Here is a 26287-nt window from a genome sequence, read left to right as displayed (position 1 = left end):
ACTTCGATACTGACGGGATCGTTTCTGTGCTTATTTTGCGTAAACGGTCGGTTTGCCCCAATTTCTGGATGTATAGGAAGTTAATCAATATGAACATATAAGAAAGTGTTGGATTACTTCTTTACATCGAAGCAGTGGTCCTTGTGATGGATTACTGATGCGTTCGGGTTTAATCATGGAACAAAGAAGATACGAGAGACGAAGGGAGAGAGGATATTTGGTTGGCTGCGTGGTTGCTGTGCTTTTTTGGAGCGTGGCTTCGGCGCAAATACGATATTCCATCTCTGAGGAAGTTAACGAAGGAACTGTGGTTGGAAATATAGCAAAGGACCTGGGACTGGATAAAAGCACACTGAGAGACAGGAAGTATCGGATTGTTTCTAGTAATGCCGATCCCCTTTTCCATGTAAATCAGAATGATGGTGTCCTGTATGTGAGCCGAAAGATTGACAGAGAGGAGGTCTGCGCGATGATCAGTACGTGTTTAATAAATCTAAAAACAGTGCTAGAAAACCCTCTGGAGGTACATTATGTTGTAGTGGAGGTGCTGGATATAAACGACCATTCTCCCAGTTTCCCAGAGAAAGTGACAACGTTGGAGATTTCAGAATCTGTGTTCCCCGGAGTACGTGTTCCTCTACAACACGCACGAGATGCAGACGGTGGCCTTTTTTCTGTTCAGCAGTATAAACTCAGCTCCAACGAACACTTTCGTTTGGAAGTTAAGGATAAGGGAGAGGATGGTAAAATACCTATATTAATTGTGCAGAAATCTTTAGATAGGGAGGCAGCGGAAAGCTACTCATTAGTGCTGACCGCAGTGGATGGAGGGAAACCTCCGAAATCTGGGGAAATGAATATCCTAGTCAATCTTTTGGATGTTAATGATAACACACCTGTTTTCTCTCAAGATGTTTATTCGGTGATGCTCAATGAAAATGCTCCAATAGGCACAACAGTCATACAAGTGAATGCAACTGATTTAGATACCGGTCCAAACGGAGACGTAGTTTACTCATTTAGCAGTATTGTGAATCGTAGGTTATTAAAGCTTTTTGATATAAATCAATCGACAGGTGAAATAATTGTGAAAGGATTAATAAATTATGAGGAGAGGGACAAATATGAGATTGAAATTCAAGCATCAGATAAAGGTCTGGCTCCTCTGGCTACACAAAAAAGCGTCATCGTTAAGGTAGTTGACGTGAATGATAACGCACCTGAGATCGAAGTTACCTCATTTTCAAGTTACGTCAATGAAGATTCCAGACCTGGAACTACAGTTGCCCTTATCAGTGTAAATGACTTGGACTCTGGTCTCAATGGAAAAGTTATTTGCTCGATAGGTGAAGATATTCCTTTTAAATTGTCCCCATCTTTACAAGACAAGATGTATTCATTAGTCAGTAAATCACCTCTGGACAGAGAGAAACAGTCACATTATGATGTAACAATTACTGCAAAAGACGCTGGCCAGCCTCCATTATCATCTGAAAAGACAATAAGCATTGTGGTGTCAGATGTGAATGACAACAGTCCAGAGTTTTTATTAAGCCCCTATAATTTCTATGTCACCGAGGGTAATGAGCCAGGAGCCTCTGTATTTTCTGTTAAAGCTTTTGACCGCGATGAGCCCGACAATGCTCTTATATCCTATCATATTCTCAGAGACGGAAGCAAAGAAAATAAATTGGCTTCATTTCTTAATATCAACTCTGAAAATGGAAATATTTTGGCTCTAAAGAGTTTTGACTTTGAAACTCTGAAAACGTTCCAGTTCCGAGTTGTTGCCACAGATTCTGGAACTCCGTCACTAAGCAGCAACGTCACAGTGAACGTGTTCATTCTGGATCAGAACGACAACGCTCCAGTCATCCTGTATCCAGTCAGCTCTAACGGTTCTGCTGAAGGTGTGGAGGAGATTCCCCGCAATGTGAACGCAGGACACTTGGTGACTAAAGTCAGAGCCTATGACGCTGATATAGGATATAACGGCTGGTTACTGTTTTCACTGCAGGAAGTTACTGACCACAGTCTCTTTGGTTTGGACCGCTATACAGGACGGATCAGAACACTTCGCTCATTCACAGAGACAGACGAGGCTGAGCATAAACTGGTCATACTAGTGAAAGACAATGGGAACGTGTCACTCTCAGCAACAGCTACTGTGATCGTCAAAGTCGTGGAGCCCAAAGAGGCTTTTGCTGCTGCTGATGTTAAAAGTGCAACAAATGATGAGGAGGATAATAATGTGACTTTTTACCTGATGATAACTTTGGGCTCAGTTTCAACACTTTTTCTCATCAGTATCATCGTGCTGATTGCAATGCAGTGCTCTAAATCCACAGAGTATACTTCTAAATATCTACAAGAGACTAATTATGACGGGACACTGTGTCACAGCATCCAGTACAGATCTGGAGACAAACGCTACATGTTAGTTGGACCCAGAATGAGTGTAGGATCTACTATAGTCCCGGGCAGCCACGCGAACACACTGATGCTCCCTGACAGGAGACAGGCATCTGGAGAGGTAAGACATATTGATGTGCAAACTTTGAGGTGGCTTACTGTAAATGCTTTTTCACTGAATATGCAACGTATTCTTCCTGGGTTTTGGTTCTCATATGACACTGGATCTAATGTCTTCTCTTGTTTCTCCTGGAAACAATTATGATTAATTCCCGTGTTGACATCCTTAACCTTCTCTTGGGAACTTTCTTATGTTGTTGCTGTAAGTTACGTTTGTGTTATGTTGATTTCATGTGGTTTAATTGTTCGCTCTTACAACCCTCTTCCATCGTTTACACTAGCTTGGCCATTTCAAATGGCGGAGGAGCAAATGAAAGCTGACTTATGTCCTATTGATGAGTAAATATCATTAATGCTCTTTTTCACAAAGCCAAGAACAACCCATAACGAAAGAGTGAATTATAACATCCTGTAGAATTGCAACTATGACATGGCAGGGTGAAAAACCTGCTCAAGTAAACTAAATATAAATAAATAACCGGAAAAACACTATTGTACTCTCTGAAGTATATACTGAACTGCAAAACGTTGAAATTGCTGTCCATGGTGCTGGATGTGTTTGCTTCGTTTTCCGGTCTTAAAAACAAAATAACATTGATATAATGTGCAGTACTTTGATCACATTTCTGCAGTGAGAATTAAGGTCGCATGGTGTCAGTGTAACGTGAAATCTCATCCTTACACAAGCTTGGTATCATTGCTGTTTGGTTCCACCTCCCGGCAACATTCTCACTTCGATACTGACGGGATCGTTTCTGTGCTTATTTTGCGTAAACGGTCGGTTTGCCCCAATTTCTGGATGTATAGGAAGTTAATCAATATGAACACATAGGAAAGTGTTGGATTCCTTCTTTATATCGAAGCAGTGGTCCTTGTGATGGATTACTGATGCGTTCGGGTTTAATCATGGAACAAAGAAGATACGAGAGACGAAGGGAGAGAGGATATTTGGTTGGCTGCGTGGTTGCTGTGCTTTTTTGGAGCGTGGCTTCGGCGCAAATACGATATTCCATCTCTGAGGAAGTTAACGAAGGAACTGTGGTTGGAAATATAGCAAAGGACCTGGGACTGGATAAAAGCACACTGAGAGACAGGAAGTATCGGATTGTTTCGAGTAATGCCGATCCCCTTTTCCATGTAAATCAGAATGATGGTGTCCTGTATGTGAGCCGAAAAATTAACAGAGAGGAGGTCTGCGCGATGATCAGTACGTGTTTAATAAATCTAAAAACAGTGCTAGAAAACCCTCTGGAGGTACATTATGTTGTAGTGGAGGTGCTGGATATAAACGATCATTCTCCCAATTTTCCGGAGAAAGTGACAACGTTGGAGATGTCAGAATCTGTAACACCTGGAGCACGTATTCAGCTAAAAGCCGCACGTGATCCAGACAGTGGTCATTTTTCCGTGCAACAGTATAAACTTAGCGACAACGATCACTTCCGTTTGGAAGTAAAGGATAAAGGAGAAGATGGTAAAATACCAATACTTGTTGTAAAAAAATCTTTAGATAGAGAAACTGTCGGAAGCCACTCATTGGTACTGACAGCACTGGATGGAGGAAAACCTCCTAAATCTGGCGAAATGAACATTTTAGTAAATGTTTTAGACGTTAATGATAACGTACCTGTTTTCTCTAAAGACGTTTATTCTGTGATGCTCAATGAAAATGCTCCAGTAGGCACAACAGTCACACAAGTGAATGCAACTGATTCAGATGACGGTCCAAACGGAGATTTAGTTTTCTCGTTTACTAATAGTATCAATCAAAGGTTATTAAAACTGTTTGATATCAATACAGCAACAGGTGAGATCATTGTTAAAAGTTCAATAGATTATGAGGAGAGGGACAAATATGAGATTGAAATTCGAGCATCAGATAAAGGTCTGCCTCCTCTGGCAACGGAAAAAAGCGTCTTAATCAAAATAGTAGACGTGAATGATAATGCACCTGAGATTGAAGTTACTTCATTTTCAAACTCCATCCCTGAAGATTCCAGACCTGGAACTACAGTTGCCCTTATCAGTGTAAATGACTTGGACTCTGGTCTCAATGGAAAAGTTATTTGCTCTATAGATGATGAAGTCCCATTTACTTTATCCCCATCTTCACAAGACAAAATGTATTCATTAGTCACCAAATCGCCTCTAGATAGAGAGAAACAGTCACATTATGATGTAACAATTACTGCAAAAGACGCTGGCCAGCCTCCATTATCATCTGAAAAGACGATAAGCGTTGTGGTGTCAGATGTGAATGACAACAGACCAGAGTTTTCACTGAGTCCTTATACTTTCTATGTCAATGAAGCTAATGATCCAGGAGCCTCCGTGTTTTCTGTTAAAGCTTTTGACCGTGATGAGCCCGACAATGCTCTTATATCCTATCATATTCTCAGAGACGGAAGCGAAGAAAATAAAGTGACTTCATTTCTCAACATGAACACTGAAAATGGAGATATTTTGGCGCTAAAGAGTTTTGACTTTGAAACTCTGAAAACGTTCCAGTTCCGAGTTGTTGCCACAGATTCTGGAACTCCGTCACTAAGCAGCAACGTCACAGTGAACGTGTTCATTCTGGATCAGAACGACAACGCTCCAGTCATCCTGTATCCAGTCAGCTCTAACGGTTCTGCTGAAGGTGTGGAGGAGATTCCCCGCAATGTGAACGCAGGACACTTGGTGACTAAAGTCAGAGCCTATGACGCTGATATAGGATATAACGGCTGGTTACTGTTTTCACTGCAGGAAGTTACTGACCACAGTCTCTTTGGTTTGGACCGCTATACAGGACGGATCAGAACACTTCGCTCATTCACAGAGACAGACGAGGCTGAGCATAAACTGGTCATACTAGTGAAAGACAATGGGAACGTGTCACTCTCAGCAACAGCTACTGTGATCGTCAAAGTTGTGGAGCCCAAAGAGGCTTTTGCTGCTTCTGATGTTAAAAGTGCAACAAATGACGAGGAGGATAATAATGTGACTTTTTACCTGATGATAACTTTGGGCTCAGTTTCAACACTTTTTCTCATCAGTATCATCGTGCTGATTGCAATGCAGTGCTCTAAATCCACAGACTATACTTCTAAATATCTACAAGAGACGAATTATGACGGGACGCTGTGTCACAGCATCCAGTACAGATCTGGAGACAAACGCTACATGTTAGTTGGACCCAGAATGAGTGTAGGATCTACTATAGTCCCGGGCAGCCACGCGAACACTCTGGTGCTCCCTGACAGGAGGAAACCTGGAGAGGTAAGACATATTCAAAGATGCGATTTCTTAAATTATTTTTTTTCACTGTTAATCTTAATTTAATTGTACTTTATGTTTAGGGACAAACATCAGGAAACCTACATGCTTTCTTTTCGACACACAAGGCAAATCCATATTTTATATTATTGGCATAAGAACATTTGCCGCAAGCAATGAGTTTTATGAAACCTGTGGCGTGATTGTTGATATTTGATTTGTTTTGGATACAACACATAGGCCTACATTGTCATGATATTTTGTCATGGTTTTGGTTTAATCTGTTTGCTGGTATTTATATATTGCAGGTGTGATCCTTTGTCATTGTAACGACTGAGTCCTTCTTTAATAAAGGCTAACGTTAAGAGTGATTGAACATTGTATGAGTCAATTCTAGTTCATGAATTGTGATACAAATCCAATCAGAACCTTAATTCCTCTTATTTCCAGTTTTGACTTTGAGCATTGCTTTCTATTTTCCATTTATTGCATATTATATAGTGATTAATGCTTGTTGGTCTGTTATACGATGCATAATTCTCTAACATTTCTCACGCTATTTCAAGGTAATTTGGAGTTTTGAGAAGGAGGCCACCTCCTTGTCTCACCAATTACTCGATGCCTTTTGGTCAGAAGATCGCAGTACGAAATAAATGACCATTTGTCTAATTTTCTACATCCCCTTCGACTTTTCTGGTGTGAGACGTCTGGTCGCATGGTGTCAGTGTAACGTAAAAAGTCAACAGTAAGCGAGCTTGTCGTCATTGGATTTTGGTTCCACCTCTTGTCAAAATTCTCTCTTCGATATTAGTACAGCCTTATCTGAGCTCATTGTTGCAGGACGCGCTACTATTTCTGAATATGTAAGAGAGTGAACATATATATAGAGGGGAGAGCTGGATTATATTTGCTATAACATTTCTTGTGATGGATTACTGATGCTTTCGGGTTCAACCATGGAACAAAGACGATGCAAGCCACGAAGTGCGAGAAGATATTTGGCTGACTGCGTGGTTGCTGTGCTTTTGTGGAACCTGGCTTCGGCGCAATCACGATATTCCATCTCTGAGGAAGTTAACGAAGGAACTGTGGTTGGAAATATAGCAAAGGATCTGGGATTGGATAAAAGCACACTGAGAGACAGGAAGTATCGGATTGTTTCTAGTAATGCCGATCATCTATTCCACTTAAATCAGAATGATGGTGTCCTGTATGTGAGCCGGAAGATTGACAGAGAAGAGGTGTGCGCACAGAGCAGTACGTGTGTAATTAATCTGAAAACCGTGCTGGAAAACCCTCTGGAGGTACATTATGTCGAAGTGGAGGTGCTGGATATAAACGACCATTCTCCCACTTTCTCGGAGAAAGATAAACGATTGGAGATTTCAGAGTCCGTGTTGCCCGGGGCACGATTTCAGCTGAAAGCATCACGGGATCGAGACAGCGGTCATTTCTCCGTGCAGCAATATCAACTCAGCCACAGCGATCATTTCCGTTTGGAAGTTAAAGATAAAGGAGAAGATGGTAAAATACCAATATTGGTTGTTCAAAAAACATTAGACAGAGAAACTGCAGGAATCCACTCATTGGTACTGACAGCACTGGATGGAGGTAAACCTCCAAAATCTGGTACTATGAATATTCTAGTAAATCTTTTGGATATTAATGATAACGCACCTGTTTTCTCTAAAGATGTTTATTCTGTTGTGCTCGATGAAAATTCCCAGATAGGCACAACAGTAATAGAAGTGAATGCAACTGATTTAGATGAAGGATCAAATGGAGAAGTAGTTTACTCATTTAGCAACAGCATGAATCAAAATATATTGAACATATTTGAGATCAATCCATTAACAGGCGAGATAACTGTTAACGGTTTAATAGACTATGAAGAGAAGGACAGATATGAAATTGAAATTGAAGCATCGGATAAAGGTACTGCTCCTCTTACAACAGAAAAAAGCGTAATTATTAAGATAGTTGACGTGAATGACAACGCACCTGAGATTGAAGTTACTTCATTTTCAAGTTCCATCCCTGAAGATTCCAGACCTGGAACTACAGTTGCCCTTATCAGTGTAAATGACTTGGACTCTGGTCTCAATGGAAAAGTTATTTGCTCCTTAGTTGAGGATGTTCCGTTCACTTTATCACCATCCTTAAAAGACAACATGTATTCAGTAGTAACAAAATCCCCCCTGGATAGAGAGAAAAAGGCCAACTATGAGCTGACAATAGTTGGAAAAGACGCTGGTCAACCACCGCTATTCTTTACTAAGAAAATAGATATTGTGGTGTCAGATGTGAATGACAACAGTCCAGAGTTCTCACTGAGTCCCTATAATTTCTATGTCGCTGAAGCTAATGAGCCAGGTAACTCTGTGTTTTCTGTTAAAGCTTTTGATCGTGATGAGAACGACAATGCTCTTATATCCTATCATATTCTCAGAGATGGAAGTGGAGATAAAGTAACTTCATTTCTCAACATAAATACTGAGAGTGGAGATATTTTGGCTCTTAAAAGTTTTGACTTTGAAACACTCAAAACGTTCCAGTTCCGAGTTGTTGCCACAGATTCTGGAACTCCGTCACTAAGCAGCAACGTCACAGTGAACGTGTTCATTCTGGACCAGAACGACAACGCTCCAGTCATCCTGTATCCAGTCAGCTCTAACGGTTCTGCTGAAGGTGTGGAGGACATTCCCCGCAATGTGAACGCAGGACACTTGGTGACTAAAGTCAGAGCCTATGACGCTGATATAGGATATAACGGCTGGTTACTGTTTTCACTGCAGGAAGTTACTGACCACAGTCTCTTTGGTTTGGACCGCTATACAGGACGGATCAGAACACTTCGCTCATTCACAGAGACAGACGAGGCTGAGCATAAACTGGTCATACTGGTGAAAGACAATGGGAACGTGTCACTCTCAGCAACAGCTACTGTGATCGTCAAAGTCGTGGAGCCCAAAGAGGCTTTTGCTGCTGCTGATGTTAAAAGTGCAACAAATGACGAGGAGGATAATAATGTGACTTTTTACCTGATGATAACTTTGGGCTCAGTTTCAACACTTTTTCTCATCAGTATCATCGTGCTGATTGCAATGCAGTGCTCTAAATCCACAGACTATACTTCTAAATATTTACAAGAGACTAATTATGACGGGACACTGTGTCACAGCATCCAGTACAGATCTGGAGACAAACGCTACATGTTAGTTGGACCCAGAATGAGTGTAGGATCTACTATAGTCCCGGGCAGCCACGCGAATACACTAGTGCTCCCTGACAGGAGGACACCTGGAGAGGTAAGATATATTCAAAGATGCGATTTTCTTATTCGTTTTTTTCACTTTTAATCTTAATTGAATTGTACTATATATTGAGAGACAAACCTCAGGAAACCTACATGCTGTTTTTTTAACACACAAGGCAGAATTATGTATTCAACAAACCGTATCTGCACATATTTTTTCCCAGACATGGTTAGAATGATGTATCTTAGAAACTCCTATCGACCATGCTTCAAATCATTCCTCTAATCTATGTGAAAAGTCATTTTTGAGGGGTTGTTAAGTCATGGCAAAAAATATGAATATACTTGGTTGAGATCAGGAAAACACTGTGGTCCTGCACTGGCACTCACTCTTGTGAGCGAATGTAAATTCATATTTTATATTATTGGCAAATGAAGGACATTTGCCGCAAGCAATGAATTTTATGAAAACTATGGCGTGATGGTTGATATCTGATTTGTTTGCTTGCAACACACACTGGAATGATATTTTGTCATGGTTTTGGTTGAATCTGTTGGCTGTTATTTGGTTTTATATTTCAAGTGTGATCCTTTCTCGTTGTAACGACAGAGTTATTCTGTAAAGGTTAACGTTAAGAGTGATTGCAATTTTGGAGTCAATTCTGGTTCATGAATCTTGTTACTATTTACAAATCCAATCAGCACCCTAATTTCTCTTATATACAGTTCTAACTTTGAGCATTGCTTTCTATTTTCCATTTATTGCATATTATATAGTGATTAATGCCTGTTGGTCTGGTTATGCATAATTATCTAACACTTCTCACGTTATTTCAAGGTAATTTGGAGTTTTCATGTTTAATGAGAAGGAGGCCACCTCCTCGTCTCCTACCAAATACTCGATGACGTTTGGTCAGAGGTTCACAGTACAAAACAAATGACCATTTGTCTAATTTTCTACATCCCCTTCGACTTTTCTGGTGTGAGACGTCTGGTCGCATGGTGTCAGTGTAACGTAAAAAGTCAACAGTAAGCGAGCTTGTCGTCATTGGATTTTGGTTCCACCTCTTATTAACATTCTCTCTTCGGTATTAGTACAGTCTTTTCTGAGCTCATTGTTGCAGGACGCGCTGCTATTTCTGAATATGTAGGAGAGTGAATATCTATGTACAGGGGAGAGCTGGATTCTATTTTCTATAACATTCCTTGTGATGGATTACTGATGCTTTCGGGTTCAACCATGGAACAAAGAACATGCAAGCCAATAAGTACGAGAATATATTTGGTCGGCTGCGTGGTTGCTGTGCTTTTGTGGAACCTGGCTTCGGCGCAATCACGATATTCCATCTCCGAGGAGGTTAACGAAGGAACTGTGGTTGGAAATATAGCAAAGGATCTGGGATTAGATAAAAGCACACTAAACGACAGGAAGTATCGGATTGTTTCTAGTAATGCCGATCATCTTTTCCACGTAAATCAGAATGATGGTGTCCTGTATGTGAGCCAAAAGATTGACAGAGAAGAGGTGTGCGCGCAGAGCAGTACGTGTGTAATTAATCTGAAAACTGTTCTAGAAAACCCTCTGGAGGTACATTATGTCGAAGTGGAGGTGCTGGATATAAACGACCATTCTCCCATTTTCCCGCAAAAAGAGAAATCGCTGGACATTTTTGAGTCGGTTTTGCCCGGAGCACGATTTCAATTAAAACCTTCACGGGATCCAGACAGCAGTCATTTCTCCGTGCAACAGTATAAACTTAGCCAAAACGATCACTTCCGTTTAGAAGTTAAGGATAAAGGGGAAGATGGTAAAATACCAATATTGATTGTTCAAAAACCATTAGACAGAGAAACTGCAGGAAGCCACTCATTGGTACTGACAGCACTGGATGGAGGAAAACCTCCAAAATCTGGCGAAATGAGCATTTTAGTAACTGTTTTAGATATCAATGATAACGCACCTGTTTTCTCTAAAGATGTTTATTCTGTGATGCTGGATGAAAATGCTCCAGTAGGAGCAACAGTCATAAAAGTGAATGCAACTGATTTAGATGACGGTCCAAACGGAGATGTAGCTTATTCATTTAGCAACAGTATGAATCAAAATATATTAAATCTATTTGATATCAATCCATTAACAGGCGACATAATTGTTAAAGGTTTGATAGACTATGAGGAGAAGGACAGATATGAAATTGAAATTGAGGCATCAGATAAAGGTCTCCCTCCTCTTAAAACAGACAACAGTGTTATCATTAAGATAGTTGACGTGAATGATAATCCACCTGAGATTGAAGTTACTTCATTTTCAAGTTCCATCCCTGAAGATTCCAGACCTGGAACTACAGTTGCCCTTATCAGTGTAAATGACTTGGACTCTGGTCTCAATGGAAAAGTTATTTGCTCTATAGGGGAGGATGTCCCATTTGCTTTAACACCATCATTAAAAGACAAAATGTATTCATTAGTGACAAAATCACCTCTGGATAGAGAGAAAAAGCCGAACTATGAGCTAACAATATTTGCAAAAGACGCTGGTCAACCGCCACTATTTTCAGCAATGAAAATAAATATTGTGGTGTCAGATGTGAATGACAACAGACCAGAGTTTTCACTGAGTCCCTATACTTTCTATGTCACTGAAGCTAATGATCCAGGTACCTCTGTGTTTTCTGTTAAAGCTTTTGACCGCGATGAGACCGACAATGCTCTTATATCCTATCATATTCTCAGAGACGGAAGTGGAGATAAAGTAACCTCATTTCTCAACATAAATACTGAGAGTGGAGATATTTTGGCGCTGAAGAGTTTTGACTTTGAAACACTCAAAACGTTCCAGTTCCGAGTTGTTGCCACAGATTCTGGAATTCCGTCACTAAGCAGCAACGTCACAGTGAACGTGTGCATTCTGGATCAGAACGACAACGCTCCAGTCATCCTGTATCCAGTCAGCTCTAACGGTTCTGCTGAAGGTGTGGAGGAGATTCCCCGCAATGTGAACGCAGGACACTTGGTGACTAAAGTCAGAGCCTATGACGCTGATATAGGATATAACGGCTGGTTACTGTTTTCACTGCAGGAAGTTACTGACCACAGTCTCTTTGGTTTGGACCGCTATACAGGACGGATCAGAACACTTCGCTCATTCACAGAGACAGACGAGGCTGAGCATAAACTGGTCATACTGGTGAAAGACAATGGGAACGTGTCACTCTCAGCAACAGCTACTGTGATCGTCAAAGTCGTGGAGCCCAAAGAGGCTTTTGCTGCTGCTGATGTTAAAAGTGCAACAAATGACGAGGAGGATAATAATGTGACTTTTTACCTGATGATAACTTTGGGCTCAGTTTCAACACTTTTTCTCATCAGTATCATCGTGCTGATTGCAATGCAGTGCTCTAAATCCACAGAGTATACTTCTAAATATCTACAAGAGACTAATTATGACGGGACACTGTGTCACAGCATCCAGTACAGATCTGGAGACAAACGCTACATGTTAGTTGGACCCAGAATGAGTGTAGGATCTACTATAGTCCCGGGCAGCCACGCGAACACACTGATGCTCCCTGACAGGAGGACACCTGGAGAGGTAAGACATATTTAGAGAGGTGTTGTTCCCTTGCAAATAATTACAGCCACATTGACGCATTGGGCACTAACAAATGTGTTTTGGGAAATGTATGTTTATAATCAATTTATTATTCATATTAATCAAACAATGTCTGTTAAATGTTCACTCTTAGTATTTATAATAGACATGGCTGAAACGTTTTGACTGTCCGTGTTGAATGCGGTGAGTAAAGCATTAAGCCGTGGTTAAGTTGATGAGGCAATTAAAACCATCAGTTAAGATAGTGGAAAGATCTTCGTCATGGTTGTATTGAGAGAAAGCTTGTGATAAATTAATAGTGAATGTAAATTCAAATCTCAGATTCATTGCTTTTGAACATAATTTGTTTTATTGTCCGGTGACTATTTCATTTTTTATTTTTACTGCACAGCCTTCCTGGGGCCTTGGTATGCTGTTTATCATTGGATGTGTTGCGTGCGCTTGTTTTCCATGGCAATTTAGATCCCTGAATAAGCCAGTGTCTATGGTGAATTATTTAAAAACACAAATGGAATATTATCACCAAATGTAGCTGGACAGAAGTAGTCGGTATATTCTATCGAACTTCATCAAATGAAGTAATCATATCCCCATATGTTAGGAAGATTCCTCTCAACATTTTGAAAAAGGTTAGTTTTCTATTCATCTGGACCAAGTTTTGTGTTTAGAGAGAGCATGCCTGCTCATTTGCATTCACCACAATAGTTTTGTGTACTGTTTTGCGATAAATGATTAACAATTAAACATGTATAACAATGATCAATCCTTAAGCTAAAGTGCTACTGGCTTTGGATTTTCTGTAGTGAGAATTTTGATCGCATGGTGTCAGTGTACAGTGTAATGGAAGAGTCTGGATTGCATGTGCAAATCTGCGCATTTTGTTTCCGCCTCTTGGTGGATTCTTCAGTTGGATACACGATCGTTTATCAGTTGACGGCTGCCTTTGGAAATACTTCCCTCATGTCTATCATTGTAGGACGACGATGAATATTTTCAGACATTGAAGAGTTGGATTCCGTCATTATAACGCTGTTATTGTTTTGGGGAGGGACTACTGATGATTTCGCGTTTAATCATGGAAGAAAGAAGATACGAGAGACGAAGGGAGAGAGGATATTTGGTCGGCTGCGTGGTTGCTGTGCTTTTTTGGAGCGTGGCTTCGGCGCAAATACGATATTCCATCTCTGAGGAAGTTAACGAAGGAACTGTGGTTGGAAATATAGCGAAGGACCTGGGACTGGATAAAAGCACACTGAGAGACAGGAAGTATCGGATTGTTTCTAGTAATGCAGATCCCCTTTTCCATGTAAATCAGAATGATGGTGTCCTGTATGTGAGCCGAAAGATTGACAGAGAAGAGGTGTGCGCGCAGAGCAGTACGTGTTTAATAAATCTGAAAACCGTGCTTGAAAACCCTCTGGAGGTACATTATGTTGTAGTGGAGGTGGTGGATATAAACGACCATTCTCCCAGTTTCCCAGATAAAGAGAAACGTTTGGAAATTTCTGAATCTGTGTTGCCCGGAGCACGATTTCAGCTGAAACCCTCGCGGGATCAAGACAGCGGTCATTTCTCCGTGCAGCAATATAAACTCAGCCACAACGATCATTTCCGTTTGGAAGTTAGGGATAAAGGAGAAGATGGTAAAATCCCAATATTGGTTTTGCAGAAATCTTTGGATAGGGAAGCAGCAGGAAGTAACTCATTAGTGCTGACAGCGCTGGATGGAGGTAAACCTCCAAAAACTGGTAGCATGAATATTGTAGTAAACGTTTTGGATGTTAATGATAACACTCCTGTTTTCTCAAAGGATATTTACTCTGTTACGCTCTCTGAAAATGCTCCAGTAGGCACAACAGTCGTACAGGTAAATGCAACTGATTTAGATGAGGGTCAAAATGGAGAAGTGTATTACTCATTTGGTAACAGTGTGAGTAATCAATTATTTACGCTTTTTGATATCAATACAGCAACAGGCGAGATACTTGTTAAAGGTCTGATAGATTATGAAAAAAAGGACAAGTACGAAATTGAAATTGAAGCATCAGATAAAGGTCTTGCCCCGCTAACTACAGAGAAAAGCGTCATTATCCAGATAGTTGACGTCAATGATAATGCACCTGTGATTGAATTTACTTCATTTTCAAGTTCCATCCCTGAAGATTCCAGGTCTGGAACTACAGTTGCCCTTATCAGTGTAAATGACTTGGACTCTCGTCTCAACGGAAAAGTTATTTGCTCCATAGGGGACGATATTCCATTTACTTTATCACCATCTTTACAAGACAATATGTATTCATTAGTCACCAAATCGCCTCTGGACAGAGAGAAACAGTCACATTATGATGTAACAATTACTGCGAAAGACGCTGGCCAGCCTCCATTATCATCTGAAAAGACAATAAGCATTGTGGTGTCAGATGTGAATGACAACAGTCCCGAGTTTTTAACGAGTCCCTATACTTTCTATGTCACTGAAGCTAATGAGCCAGGTACCTCTGTGTTTTCTGTTAAAGCTTTTGACCGCGATGAGACCGACAATGCTCTTATATCCTATCATATACTCAGAGATGGAAGTGGAGATAACAAAGTAAGTTCATTTCTCAACATCAATACTGAGAGTGGAGATATTTTGGCCCTAAAAAGTTTTGACTTTGAAACACTGAAAACGTTCCAGTTCCGAGTTGTTGCCACAGATTCTGGAACTCCGTCACTAAGCAGCAACGTCACAGTGAACGTGTTCATTCTGGATCAGAACGACAACGCTCCAGTCATCCTGTATCCAGTCAGCTCTAACGGTTCTGCTGAAGGTGTGGAGGAGATTCCCCGCAATGTGAACGCAGGACACTTGGTGACTAAAGTCAGAGCCTATGACGCTGATATAGGATATAACGGCTGGTTACTGTTTTCACTGCAGGAAGTTACTGACCACAGTCTCTTTGGTTTGGACCGCTATACAGGACGGATCAGAACACTTCGCTCATTCACAGAGACAGACGAGGCTGAGCATAAACTGGTCATACTGGTGAAAGACAATGGGAACGTGTCACTCTCAGCAACAGCTACTGTGATCGTCAAAGTCGTGGAGCCCAAAGAGGCTTTTGCTGCTGCTGATGTTAAAAGTGCAACAAATGACGAGGAGGATAATAATGTGACTTTTTACCTGATGATAACTTTGGGCTCAGTTTCAACACTTTTTCTCATCAGTATCATCGTGCTGATTGCAATGCAGTGCTCTAAATCCACAGACTGTACTTCTAAATATCTACAAGAGACTAATTATGACGGGACACTGTGTCACAGCATCCAGTACAGATCTGGAGACAAACGCTACATGTTAGTTGGACCCAGAATGAGTGTAGGATCTACTATAGTCCCGGGCAGCCACGCGAATACACTAGGGCTCCCTGACAGGAGACATACTTCTGGAGAGGTAAGACATTTTTGGTGAAAACCCTGGCTTGTTTCCGCTGGAACTGTGATTTATATGCCCGTTGATCAATAAGATCAGTCCATCAACTGTATATCATGTATGCGCATTGTTTGTTTGGTATCGTGGTTCATAGGATGCTTGACTTTCCCCCAGCTGTAATTTTGATCAAACTGTATGTCCTTTTGAGAATAGTTGTAAGTTGAAGAACAGCTGTTAATATATATTAGCATATATGCTTCACTCATCCTTTTGTTATTCCGTGGTCTCCTTCCTCTTCAATATACTCAAACCCATACAGCGCACTTTCACTTTATCCATAAAGTCGTTGTTTAACTTTCTGGGCTACAGTGATGTAATCTAAAATCCTTCATGAGGTTTAACGCAATTATAAGTGGCGTCATTCGCTGTCCATGGTGCTGAGATTGTCTGCCCTGATGTCCAGATACCTGATGATATATTGTAAAAAAAAAAGGTCAAACCACTACTTTGTTAAAAGCAGGTAATTCCCACTTTTATGTTTACGAGTATGAACTCAATGGTATTCCCCGTGATCACGTGTAATCATGGTATATTGCCTCTCCATTCCATTAGGTTTAAAATGGTATGGAATGCACTTTTGTATTTAATGCTCTCATTCTCAGCAGGCAATATAAATGTTTAACCGCATCGGACGTCAGATGAAAATATTTTTTATATTTAAAGTGTGTTTGCATTGACACGTCAGCTCGCATGGTGTCACTGCTTGTGAACGTGAACGACTCTCGGTTGAACATCCTCTACGTCAGTAGTTCAGTGCTATTTCGCGTCAGGGTGCACTTGTGCTTCAGGGCAACGGCTTCACATATTTGAGTCGTTCACCAACAACTGTCGAATATTGGCAACCTTTTTTGTTCAAAATGTGTGTTCCTGTGTAGAATCACATTTTTATTTCTAACCTTTTTTTTTTTTTTAATCCAATATGGCACGACGAGGATACAAAGCGTGGTTGGAGCGCCTGGTCGTTCTCATTCTTTGTTTGATTCTTACTTCTAATATTACTTCAGCACAGCTACGATACTCGATTCCCGAGGAGCTTACGGTGGGTGCTGTTGTTGGGAATATCGCTAAAGATTTGGGGCTGGATACCAGTGCTCTGAATGCTAGAGGATTTCGCATCGTTTCCGGATCGACCGAACCCTTGTTCCAACTCAACAATAACGGCATCTTACATTTAAACCGAAAAATTGACAGAGAAGAAGTATTTGAACGGATCAGCACCTGCATTATCAACATAAAGACTGTGTTGGAGAATCCGTTAGAGGTGCATTACGTCGCTATTGAGGTTTTAGACGTAAACGACCACTCCCCCACCTTCTCCGAAACCGAGACGCATTTAGAGATATCAGAGTCTGCTTTACCTGGGGCGCGATTTCAACTACAAGGTGCCCATGATCCAGACAGTGACATGTATTCTATCCAACTGTATCAGCTCAGTCAAAATGATCATTTTCGCCTGGAGGTTAAAGATAGAGGAGAGGATGGGAAAATTCCTGTTTTATATTTGCATAAACCGCTGGATAAAGAAACCGCAAGAAGTCACAGGTTACTGCTGACAGCCGTTGATGGAGGAAAGCCTGCTAAGTCAGGGACTGTGAGAATCATCGTTCATGTGTTGGATGTAAATGACAATATGCCGGTTTTCGCCAAAGACTCATATGCTGCCGTGCTGAAAGAAAATTCACCCATTGGCACAACTATCATGCAAGTAAACGCCACTGATTTGGATGATGGCTTAAATGGGGAGGTGGTCTATTCATTCGGCAATAATGTAAATAATAAATTACTTAAACTTTTCGAAGTGGACGCTAATACTGGTGAAATTATTGTTAAAGGACTGATAGATTTTGAAGCAAAAGACAGGTATGAACTTGACATTAAAGCGTCTGATAAAGGGACAGTCCCACTAGCAACAGAAAAAAGTGTTGTAATTACTATTGTGGACCTGAATGACAACGCACCTGAGATTGAGGTGACATCCTTTTCAAGTGCAATTCCTGAAGATTCCAAACCTGGAACGACAGTAGCGTTGATAAGTGTGACTGATAATGATTCAGGTCTAAATGGAAAGGTAATCTGTCATATCAGTGAGGATGTACCTTTTATATTAACACCATCTTTACAAGACAATATGTACTCTATAGTCACCAAATCTCTGCTGGATAGAGAGCATCAGTCCAAGTATGATGGAACAATAACTTGTAAAGATGCTGGTGAAAAAACGTTGTCATCTTATAGGACAATTAGTGTCACTGTATCAGATGTGAATGATAACAGTCCAGAGTTTTCAACAAATCCGTATACTTTTTATGTTATTGAAAACAATGTTGCAGGAGCCTCTTTATTTTCAGTGAGTGCTTATGATTATGATGAGGGTGATAATGCACTCATATCATACAACATTTTGAGAAATGGTAATGAAAACAAAAAAATCACATCATTTCTTAACATTAACTCTGAAAATGGAGATATTTTGGCACTAAAAAGTTTTGACTTTGAAACACTGAAAACGTTCCAGTTCCGAGTTGTTGCCACAGATTCTGGAACTCCGTCACTAAGCAGCAACGTCACAGTGAACGTGTTCATTCTGGATCAGAACGACAACGCTCCAGTCATCCTGTATCCAGTCAGCTCTAACGGTTCTGCTGAAGGTGTGGAGGAGATTCCCCGCAATGTGAACGCAGGACACTTGGTGACTAAAGTCAGAGCCTATGACGCTGATATAGGATATAACGGCTGGTTACTGTTTTCACTGCAGGAAGTTACTGACCACAGTCTCTTTGGTTTGGACCGCTATACAGGACGGATCAGAACACTTCGCTCATTCACAGAGACAGACGAGGCTGAGCATAAACTGGTCATACTGGTGAAAGACAATGGGAACGTGTCACTCTCAGCAACAGCTACTGTGATCGTCAAAGTTGTGGAGCCCAAAGAGGCTTTTGCTGCTGCTGATGTTAAAAGTGCAACAAATGACGAGGAGGATAATAATGTGACTTTTTACCTGATGATAACTTTGAGCTCAGTTTCAACACTTTTTCTCATCAGTATCATCGTGCTGATTGCAATGCAGTGCTCTAAATCCACAGACTATACTTCTAAATATCTACAAGAGACTAATTATGACGGGACACTGTGTCACAGCATCCAGTACAGATCTGGAGACAAACGCTACATGTTAGTTGGACCCAGAATGAGTGTAGGATCTACTATAGTCCCGGGCAGCCATGCGAACACACTGATGCTTCCTGACAGGAGGACACCTGGAGAGGTAAGAAAGATCACTTTATCTCAAGGCAGTTCCGGTATGAATGCTGGTGATAGGTGAGATGTAAAACCTAATTATTACAGTGTGCCAAAAGTGCTGAATCTCACCACCTATTCAGAGCAGTTGGATGGAAATGGACCACGGATATAAAATTCATCAGTGAGGGAAATGAGGAGGTTGTGCGTTATGTGACTGCTGAGTTGAGTTGCTGATTTACAGCTGGTTGCATGGCTGGTTCTCACACAGCTTAGAGTGTAGAGTGCAGATTACTAAATGCAGTTAGTATGCTGTGTTTGTACCTGAATGCTGTGTTGTCCCTGTGTACTTACAAGTGAAATTCATATGCTATGTAAAATAGAAGGTTTTGGATTGTTAGGGCATATTGGTCAATTTAGCTTTTAGGATAAGAAGCTGTGTCTGTAAATAGCAATGTTGTCTTTCTCGTGATACTGAAGACTCGGTTGCTTTCTAGAAGACAAGAACCAAAGAAAACACCTTCCTTTTTTTCTTAAGAAAATTAAAGCCTCTAGACTGTGTTTGTTTCGTATATGATCACTTCTGACTTATTTCAGACCTTTGAGAACTTTGACTTGTATTTTAAATTTGAATGCGTCTATTTCAGTCCGTGCTTGGCTGTGTCATAGTTTATAAACTGGCTGGGAGACATAAATGCATCATTTTAGCAATTTGTGGTTGAACATTGTGAAATATTTAGTCAGTTTATAGTTGCTCAGTTTATTCCAGTAACCACTTGCCCTTTGTATTAGCTTAACCTTAAAACATCAGAAGTCTCATTTGCAAACAATAAAGATGGTTTCTGTAACTAGTTCTGAAGATTTTCCAAACATCTGCATCATTGGAACCGCTGCGTCAGATGTAATGTTCTTTCACTACATTGATATTCATATAATGTAGTCATTTGAAAAATATATGAAACTATTCATCAGAAAAGAATGGAGAAATTGTGGTCAGTGTTTTACACGCCTTTACACATATCTATGTTTTTTACCCTCTATGTGCCTTAGGGTTCTCGCGTGTGTAAAGGGAGTGACGGAGTGGCTGACAGAGTTGCTTGAGGTCTGTGCTTGCTGATGTAGATGAGGTGATTCAGTGGTCCAGGAATGGCTTCAGCTACGACAGAGAGAGGGGAAGAGAGGGAGCCTGTGGCTGGTGTGCAGTGAATCACAATGCACAGCCAGTCAGGTGGGGCTGGGGCTCTGAGCTTCAGCAGGGATCTTCACTCATTACAGGACAGCAAAGCAGCAAGCAATATATATTTTTAATATTTTCATTTGATTGGCTTTTTGTGCTTTGGAAAAATACTAGACAGCAATGTAAAATAGTGTCTTTACACAGTTTATGTGTATATGTGCTACACAATAGCTTCTGTGCAACTGATCCCTTTTGATTGACAAAAAAAAAAAAATAGGTCATATTTTATCACGTGTTCAAGTCTGCATGCTCGGCTTCTGGGCTGATTCTCGAACACTGTGTGTTGCCCATAGCAACACACGAGGAGAGCCACCTCTACATCGACTGGTTTCCACAGACTAGCATGTGCTCAGCTGTCTTAGCAACAGCAGCGGAAGAGGGAGGGAGGGATGGTGAGACCAGCAGAGGAGGGGGGAGGGGAATTTGTTTTTCTAGGCTCATATATAGACATCTCACAATATTGAATGAAAATGGATTTATTAAGATATAAACACATGGATTATATCAGTGAAATCTCCGTCGTAAATCAGGCAACAGATGGTGCAGGTATCAAAGCAATAGTAAAGGCGCGAATAGTTGAGCTTCTAATTAGATATCTTATAGTATGGAGATAATCATTTCTCCCAAACAACTGGGTCAACCTTAGATTCCAGAATTTCAGAAAAAAAACCATATCATAAACCTGTCGTTAAATGTCTCTTTGTTGAAACCTGATGAAATACTTTGACCCAGCAGCATGTGAAATAAAGCAGGAAGCAGTATGAATGCGAGAAGGAAAAGCATTGGTTCAGATTCAGTGTAAGGCAGCAGCTCGGCATCATGAAGTAACGGCTGAACACACTTTCTCTGCACTCCCTCTGTCCAGCAACATTCAGTGCTCTACTAGATAGCAATAACTGCCTGCCTGTCTGTGCATATGTGTGCATATTTGATGTGCACTTGTTTGTGTGTGAGATTAAAGTGTGTGTTTTGCAATACAGCAGCAGTGCTAAGCTGTGCCTGGACAGCAGATGCCCAGAAAATATTTATTAATGTGATTAAAAATGAGTGCATCTCATTAAACCTAAAAAGTGTAGAGTGGTGTCGGTGGATCACATTGGGTGAGCTGGTTACTTTGCCGTGGCATTTCTGGGAGAGAAAAGCAGATGAGAGAGAAGTGGATGAATTACAAGTAGGGTCATGAGCTGCATTCAGAACACAAGCACAAGGGGACGTGCCCCAGTCTGATGAATCAACACATAATGAATGAATAACAGGCAGATGTTGGCACAATCAACACCAGATAGCGACTACATTTTCAAAATCCACCTCTGTTGTGGTGATCTTGATTTTGATTTTAAACATCACTGTTCAACAGGAGACTATCAATTAAATACAGCATGTCTCTTGTAGTATATTCCTACATTTGTGTTGTGTATGCTCTCTTTGGCGGGGATGTGGCTGTTTGCTCCAGTAGCTTTGTCTGTCTGCCTGGCTGGCTGAGCAGATCTGTGCAATTGTGTTTGCATGCCGAGTGTCTGCACTGAAAATCATACACAGTGCAATGGCCCTTGTGTTTTGTGCGTCTGTGTATGTTGTCTTTGTTAAGAGGGTGAAAACATTTTCCTCATTAAACCGTATTCAGTGTCGGAGGGAGAGAGGGCAAAGGGAACAAGCTAAATGTCAAAGGAGGATATCTGTTACAGCAAGACTGCGTGTACTGTACTGTTATGTCAGCAGCTTGTGAGAAATGGCTTTATATTATGTGGCTGCTCGTCTGCATTCACATGTACAGAATGCTGACAAGTTTTTCTGGATCCACCTCCCTTACTCTTATACCCACGTTTTACGTTAGCCTCTCAAAATGTGTTCTGCTGCATTATCTCCTTTTCATTTCACTGTCCATTCTCGACTCCCCTATGTTTGACCTTTTTTTGTTCGATACTGCAATATGAATGCAACTCTATAAGACATCGCTGCTTCCATCATTGTTTCGTTTCATGCAGTGGCTTGCTTTTCCTTTCTCCATTTTTGCAGCTTCCCTCTCTGCCTCCTCGCTATTTCTCTCCTCCTTCTTTACCCTCCATATTGATATCACTCTCGGTTTTCCCCTCCCCCATCCCACTCTTGGCCTCCTTTTCTCGCTTTTATGTCTCTGTCCTTCGTTTGCTCTCTCATATGCCACCCTTTTCTGTCTCCCTATCATGTTCTGTCGGTTTATTTCTGTAGTCTAGCTCCTCTCTCATTCTGCCACATGCTTTTTAGCTCTGTGCTGCTGTGCCTCATGCCTGTAGCGTTGTGGCTGTGGATGGTGCATGTGCTGTTGTGTGTCAGTAGGGCACATTCTCTCTTGTTGCTCCAGCTTTGTTGAAGGATGGCGCATCTCACATAGAGGTCAGCAGCAGTGATGGTAATCTAATTTACACACACACACAGGAGGGTACAACGAAAACAGCTACTGTCTTTATGTTGACACTTCACATATGCACGCTCGTGCTCATAGAAGCACACACATTGCACATACTCACAAATGCCTAATCCACTTTACTGAAAGACACTTTCACAGAAGAAAGGGGGATGGAAGAAAACCGAGAACAAGCAGAACATGTTCCCTTTGGTGATATAGTGACTTTCAGAGAAAGAAAGACATCCACTGTGAGACAAGTATATCAATCAAAGCCCCGTGGCAAAAATCAAACGTCCTGTCTTGACTGAAACTAATTCTTATCATATCATAAGGACGTGGCACTCAGACATTATTCTGAGTGAACTCTTTTATGTTTTGTAAACGGGAAGACTGTACCAAGAAGCTCTCATCTTCCATCCCAGATATTACTTTCACCACCGAGATGAGACAGAGCACAGACAACAGCTCCCAAACATTCAAAGTTGATCAAAGAATAACACCCTGTCACTGGGTATGTAATTACACAGGTAATATAGCTGGTTAATGCTGGGATAATTATAGCTTGGGTATCCCACTGCTCATTCTGTCTTGCCCAGTATACTGTATACATTAAATGAATCTAGCTAAGATCTTAGTTTGAACTATTTCATTCTATCTGTGCCCTGCTCTCGACTGTGATGCTTTGCAAACTTTAAGTCTCTTAATACTACTTTCCTCTGCCTTTGAGTGAAACATCTTTCTTTGACTTCATATCTAGTGTAAACCTTGCTTTCCCTTGTTCCGTGAGGTCAGTAATTGTAAGTCATTTATGGTCACTGAGATAAGCCCTCCCACCACTTCACTATTAGATTATGTTTCTTTTCCTTCTCTCTTCTGTCTTCTTTGCAGTCTCTAATCAGGTACAAAGAATCAGAGGCATTCAATAATGGTTAACAAGCACAATCATTTAAACATTTGATGAAGCTGAACTGTGGAGGCAGGTAATAAGCTCCGTATATAATGTTCACCTGTAACATTTCCCCCTATCAGCACTATATTCAAAAAGAGAGCAGGAGAACTTGGATCAGCTTAGGCTCTGGCAGAGCACACAAACAGCATTGAGGTCCACAACATAGTATTTCAACAATGTCAATTAGATCTGTCTTTCTAGAGCAATGCTTTTTTATTTTTTATTTTTTATTTTGTTCTGCATTCTGACATATATTTGATAACATATGACACACTGGATTAACTCAGAGTGAGAGGAAGCATTTCTGTTTCTGTGTCACAGAGTATTGATTTCAATCACCACTCACATACAGTTGTCAAGGTTGACTAAAGTTATTTTTCACTAATTAAGTTGATGAAGCTCTGTGACTGGAGAAAGGGAGGTGGTATATTAAGGTTGGTTGTTGATGATTATGTTGGCATTGTGTTGATTAGTTGAATAAACCCCTGCTGTTTTAGGTGATATATCATTCCACATAAACTGCATGCTGTCTAGATTCTGCTGAACAGTTTGTTATCTGTACTGTCCGTGTATGTTAGTGCGTTGGTGAGTGTCTCTCTGTGTGTGTGTGTGTGTGTGTGTGTGTGTGTGTGTGTGTGTGTGTGTGTGTCTGTGTGTTTGTTTGCATTAGCTGGCCTTCTTTGTGGACTATTTAGGTGATTTGGTGTTGGTGAATCAGGAGGTTGTTATAGTGAATGTCAGCAAGCACACACACTGCTGCAGTGCAGCTAATAGAGTATTTGGTGAATAAGTTTGTATCTATAATGTGTGACACTGACATATTTCAACCGTACAGAAAACAATATTTTTCTTGAATTGTGACTGTTTGACAAAGACTTTAAACTGGTAACAATGCAACGTGCCTCCGGGGCAGAATCAGAGTCAGTGAGGCAAAAATTGCACCGTGAGCTGCATTTCCAACTGCGGGCCAAGACTCCCTGGCACAGCTCCTTTCGCTCTTGTCATTTGTCCTAGAACATGACGAGACTGGTTCGGAGCCATGTGTGGCTTTGATGTGGATTGGTTCAGGCTACAGTCACTATTCTTAAGTATATGGGTCAAACCTGGTTCTTCCATGTTGATAAAGGAAGCTAGTTTTATTTGTGAGCTTGTCGTCTGACCTGGTTATCTATATGCATTATAGCTAACACAGAAATTGTAAAACAATTGTATTCCTTTTCTGTCTCACTCCTATCTCCTCCGTGCCTGGTATTGTGTGAGCAGATTTGACCCTTTCTCCTTCCCACCAATCCTTATATAAGCAGCTTCATTACTCTCAGTTCATTGACTCACGGCTGTGTAGATGAGTCCTATAGGTTGGACCTTGCCACTCTCACTTTAGTATCACTCCACTGCAGCTGAATCAAGGCCTCTCTATGTGGGTATGGGTCTACTTCTGTGGGCATTAACAACATTGCATTAATGAAAACAAGTTGCACAAACTATCTTCATGTGTCATTTTAAATCCATGCTAGATAATATGAGCTTCGCTTAGGGAGCTGCATTATGCCAATGTGCTCTCTTCTTTTATTTTTGAATGAACACACATCTTAATAATGTCATAATTTACCTGCAATTATATTATGAATACAATTAAAGAAAAACACATCTGTCTGTCTGATGTAATAACCAGTGCTTGATAGCTTTGTTAAGTGCAGTTAAGACAAGTGCTATGTTTAAATAGTAGTTTATTTTCTGAATCAACAGAGACCAGAACAGATGTAGGTCTGCACTGCACTTGGCATCGGTGCTCATACAGCCACAACATCTGCTGCTGTGCTTAGGTCATCAGTGCATGCCTGGAGGATTGAACTGACTGAGCAGCCAGCGCAAGACTGCATGCAAGACAGACAGCTATTAAGTGGGGAAACAAGTGAAGACACAGTTGGTTGAAAGTCTCCTTTATGGTCATCCTGTTGCAAACGTAAGAGTGTCCAGTGTCCTGAGATCTAGATTTGTGGGATGGGGTTGTGATCTCTGATTGATAGAATGTTTGAATGCGTGAGGGAGAGTGAGCTGTTTAGACATTGGATGCAGCTAAGAGGATTGCCTTCTTACAGCAGTATCCCTGCACTGCTCCCTGTAGAGTAGGGGGTATAAGGCCACAGTTGCTATACACTTGTCTGATTAAATACCGTATGTTGTATTCATTTCTGGCCATGCAGAAATGGATGGGATCAGATGTTGGCAGTTAGATGGATCCAGTCTCTAGCTGCAGGGTTCCTCTTCCCCCTGTGGCTATTTCCCCCCACTAAGCATCTTGGGTAATTGCTTTGCCTTGTGAATTCATATTTCTCCAAACGCT

The 26287-nt window shown here is 41.0% G+C and overlaps 6 protein-coding genes across 6 annotated transcripts; all 6 read left to right on the top strand.

The window, feature by feature from the left end:
- Positions 1-175: 175 nt before the first annotated feature.
- LOC142963052 (protocadherin alpha-8-like) lies at positions 176-2846 on the top strand. The gene is made up of 2 exons (XM_076103751.1): positions 176-2533; positions 2814-2846. The coding sequence occupies exons 1-2, from the start codon at positions 176-178 to the stop codon at positions 2844-2846; spliced, it is 2391 nt and encodes a 796-aa protein (XP_075959866.1).
- A 592-nt stretch (positions 2847-3438) lies between these two features.
- On the top strand, positions 3439-6104 carry LOC142963051 (protocadherin alpha-3-like). Its single transcript, XM_076103750.1, has 2 exons — positions 3439-5793; positions 6099-6104. Exons 1-2 carry the CDS (start codon positions 3439-3441, stop codon positions 6102-6104), a joined length of 2361 nt encoding a protein of 786 aa, XP_075959865.1.
- A 642-nt stretch (positions 6105-6746) lies between these two features.
- LOC142963049 (protocadherin alpha-8-like) lies at positions 6747-9285 on the top strand. The gene is made up of 2 exons (XM_076103749.1): positions 6747-9098; positions 9271-9285. Exons 1-2 carry the CDS (start codon positions 6747-6749, stop codon positions 9283-9285), a joined length of 2367 nt encoding a protein of 788 aa, XP_075959864.1.
- Positions 9286-10286: 1001 nt separating this feature from the next.
- On the top strand, positions 10287-12653 carry LOC142963048 (protocadherin alpha-3-like). The gene has a single exon (XM_076103748.1). It carries the CDS (start codon positions 10287-10289, stop codon positions 12651-12653), a length of 2367 nt encoding a protein of 788 aa, XP_075959863.1.
- Positions 12654-13734: 1081 nt separating this feature from the next.
- LOC142963047 (protocadherin alpha-8-like) lies at positions 13735-16234 on the top strand. Its single transcript, XM_076103747.1, has 2 exons — positions 13735-16092; positions 16226-16234. Exons 1-2 carry the CDS (start codon positions 13735-13737, stop codon positions 16232-16234), a joined length of 2367 nt encoding a protein of 788 aa, XP_075959862.1.
- Positions 16235-16862: 628 nt separating this feature from the next.
- LOC142963046 (protocadherin alpha-8-like) lies at positions 16863-20472 on the top strand. The gene is made up of 2 exons (XM_076103746.1): positions 16863-19399; positions 20422-20472. Exons 1-2 carry the CDS (start codon positions 17051-17053, stop codon positions 20470-20472), a joined length of 2400 nt encoding a protein of 799 aa, XP_075959861.1. The 5' UTR covers positions 16863-17050.
- Positions 20473-26287: the final 5815 nt, after the last annotated feature.

The sequence above is a fragment of the Anarhichas minor genome, unplaced genomic scaffold (assembly GCF_050575085.1).
Source record: "Anarhichas minor isolate MPS153535 unplaced genomic scaffold, ASM5057508v1 ptg000028l, whole genome shotgun sequence".
NCBI lineage: Eukaryota > Metazoa > Chordata > Actinopteri > Perciformes > Anarhichadidae > Anarhichas > Anarhichas minor.
Note: the sequence above shows the minus strand (reverse complement) of the source record. Positions and strands in the feature narration are given on the sequence as shown.